At 39.4% G+C, this 3,411-nt stretch overlaps 1 protein-coding gene across 1 annotated transcript; it reads left to right on the top strand.

Moving 5' to 3' along the window:
- The first annotated feature begins 208 nt into the window (after positions 1–208).
- LOC141443837 (uncharacterized) lies at positions 209–2,403 on the top strand. The gene is made up of 2 exons (XM_074109205.1): positions 209–2,260; positions 2,335–2,403. The coding sequence occupies exons 1-2, from the start codon at positions 1,000–1,002 to the stop codon at positions 2,382–2,384; spliced, it is 1,311 nt and encodes a 436-aa protein (XP_073965306.1). The 5' UTR covers positions 209–999; the 3' UTR covers positions 2,385–2,403.
- The last annotated feature ends 1,008 nt before the right edge of the window (positions 2,404–3,411 follow it).

Here is a 3,411-nt window from a genome sequence, read left to right as displayed (position 1 = left end):
TTGTTAATGTACCTACTAATTTCAAAAAATATTTGGTGTATGGCAATAAAGAGATTTTTGGAGTGATATCATGTGAATTATTTAATCCAATAAAATTGTCTAAGGTATGATGTTGCGTAAGGTGTTTTAATTATGCTGAGTGATTGTCAGTCTTTCAAAAAGAAAAGAACTGAAAGGCATACAGCCACAAACATATTATGTGATACAGCCCTATTCATGTTGTATGGAACGGGCGTAAGTAAATTATTAATGTCCGATCGAAATTGTAGATACAATTTTTTAAGCTTGCCACACTGTGAAACTTTTTTGTCTATGGTTTAGTGCGGCACGAATCGGTATTAATCGATTAATGATAAGGAATTGACACACTTTCATTAAACTATTGTATTGAATAAACATTTTCTGTACAAGTGTTAGCATATTTGCTTGTATTAATTTATTATACCTTTTACAGAAATAATAAATAATCGTTGTATTAATACGGGCTGCAATAAGTAGCATTGGATTGCGTTGATTTTTTTTCTAGGTTTGCCGCCATTTGGTCTGTCAGTTCTATTGTCGTTGGTTTTTTTTCTCTGCTTGCTTGTTACAGTTTGAAGCTATAAAGTTTGAGAAAAATAATTAGAAATAACTTTATTACAGTGAAAAGTAAGTGTTGTAGTGTGTTTATTTTTGTTGTGGCAGTGAAGATCAGCCTAAATAATATACGGAGTCAACAAATAGAGGTAAATTTGCACTTCTTGTATGAACCGGCGGGTCGTGATATGTTTGATTTACTGATAGTAAAGGGTAGTAATACTTCTTGTTTCTAAATTTCAGTTTACAACGAACTAACTATTCACGAACCCCAGCGATCGGTGCTGTTCTTTGAGAGGAGAAATAGAGAAACATCGTGGTGAGTTGCTCACAGTTGTAAACATAGTGTTTAGTTTTTTTTTGAATTTCGAACATCGACTATAGTCAATTGTTTTCGCGTATTTCAGTATACGAGCAATAAAAATGGAAGAAATTCTTACTGGAGTAGTTCATATGCGGCAAAACAAGCTAAAGGAATGTTTCGAAGTTGCAAAACAAAATTACGAGTCGGGCGAGATGGTGCTTGACACCGCGTCTAATATCGTAGCGCAATTGAAAGGGATGATAAATAAATTACAAGATGAAATACGGCATTACACATCTACCTCTCCAAGTCCTCAAATGACAATAGTCACAAATGCGATGGAGATTCAAATACAAGCTGAAGATTTCGTTACAACCATCGAATCATCTATGGCGACCGCGGCTGCTTCGTCGGTCCAAACCAGAGAACACTGCAGCACATCGACTCGTCATCTTGGTGTGAAATTGCCCAAGTTGGAATTGCCTAAATTTGATGGGCAACCACTTAGATGGTTGGAGTTCTGGGACAGGTTTGCCTCCAACATTGATAGCCAGCCCTTAGCAGAGGCAGACAAGCTGACGTACCTAATTAGTAGTCTCGAAGGTAGGGCCTTGGAAGCAGTAGCAGGCATTAGTATAACTAACTACAACTACACCATAGCTGTTGAAGCGCTGAAATCAAGGTATGGCTCTGATGACACACTCATAGATGCACACTATACTGCGTTAACAAACCTTGAACGAGCAGAATATACGGCGTCCAGCTGTAGGCGCACAATTGATGAAATAGAGCGGCATTTGAGGGTGCTAGAAAAATTAGGAGAAAACACTACTGGAAACCACCTACGGGCTACTATACTTTCCAAGTTTCCTGAACAGGTTTTACATCAGTATCACCTCATGCCCCAACAGTCTAATATTAAAGATAACTCAACATCTACAGTAAGACGGATTTTAGTGGATATTGTGGTGGCTATGGAAAAGGCTCAAACCGCTCCAGCTCTAACACGGACAGGTTTAGACACGAAACAAGAGGTCATTACTACTGAAGTACTCCAAACAAAGGCTGAATATCCAATACGGAGTGGTACCAACGCCAACTACAAGCCGAAGAGAAGCCTGAAACGGAAAATGGACAGTCAGGTCAATAATAACATAGCCAGAAAAAGAAACAGATTGCCTTGTATCTTCTGTAAACTTGGTAACCATAACAGCATGGACTGCAAGAGATATAGTGATGTGGAGTCCAGGAAAAAACAGTTAACGGACAGGTGCCATAAGTGTCTAAGAAGGAACCACAAAACAGACCAGTGCCACAGAAAGATAACATGCTTCCGATGTGGTGAAGGACACCTCCAGCTACTGTGTCCGAAGCCAAAGGGTAATGAAGATTTTATAGACAGTGAACCTATAACGGTCAAGTGTTATATTACAAATAGCTTTACCTTTTTGCAGACAGCCGTGGCACAGGTCACCAACCCCAACAACAAAAGAAACAAGCTTAAGTGCAGGCTTGTATTAGACAGTGGCTCCCAAAGAAGTTACATCAGTGCGAAGATAGCTTCTAAACTACAACTAACGCCTGACAATGAAGACCGGCTCTTGGTATACACATTTGGAGCAACTAATCCGAAGGAAATGTCAAGCCCATCTGTAGACATTTTATTAGAAACCAAACGTGATATCAAGAAACAAGTAAGAGTCAATATTGTTCCACATATTACAGAAAGGTTACCAGTAGCTGAATTTGATACTTCAGTGGTTGATTTGGTGGCTGATGATGATTCTACTGGTGAGAATGTAGACATTTTAATAGGGAACGACTACTATGCGGGCTTCATGCGTCAAGGAAAGGAAAAAATTCAGGATGAATTATACCTTGTAGATTCTGACTTTGGTTGGCTGCTATCAGGAAATGTAGAAAATCTTGAACATACTACAAGGCAAGAGAACATATTAACTGTGAACACTTACTGCCACTGTCATAATTCAAGCTGCCCTTACTTTACCGAACCGGACTTACCTCTTAGAAACATTGACATCAAATTTCTATGGTCTCTTGAGTGTATTGGCATAAACGACTCTCCCAAAGCCACTAGACAAGACGAAGCAGTGAAACATTTTAATGACACCCTACAGTATATTAATGGACGGTATGAAGTAACATGGCCATGGATTGAATACCCACCTCAGCTCCCAGTCAATTTCGGCGTGGCATTAGGAAGACTGAAAAGTTTAATCAACAGATTGGATCCGGCAATGCTACAGGAATATGACGACATTCTAAAGGAACAACTCGATGGGAATGTAATTGAAATAGTCGAACCACACAACAGTGATATTTTACATCCCGTTCACTATCTTGCCCATCATATAGTAAAGGGTGAAGGGAAGCGAGGAAGGATTGTGTATGACGCATCGATAAGAGGATCAGGAAAGAAAAGCCTAAATGAATGCCTGTACAGTGGACCCTCGATGCTAGAGGATCTCACGGCTCTTCTCCTGAAGTTCAGAACGAAAAGGGTGGCAATA

The sequence above is a fragment of the Choristoneura fumiferana genome, chromosome 28 (assembly GCF_025370935.1).
Source record: "Choristoneura fumiferana chromosome 28, NRCan_CFum_1, whole genome shotgun sequence".
NCBI classification, from domain to species: Eukaryota; Metazoa; Arthropoda; class Insecta; order Lepidoptera; family Tortricidae; genus Choristoneura; species Choristoneura fumiferana.
Note: the sequence above shows the minus strand (reverse complement) of the source record. Positions and strands in the feature narration are given on the sequence as shown.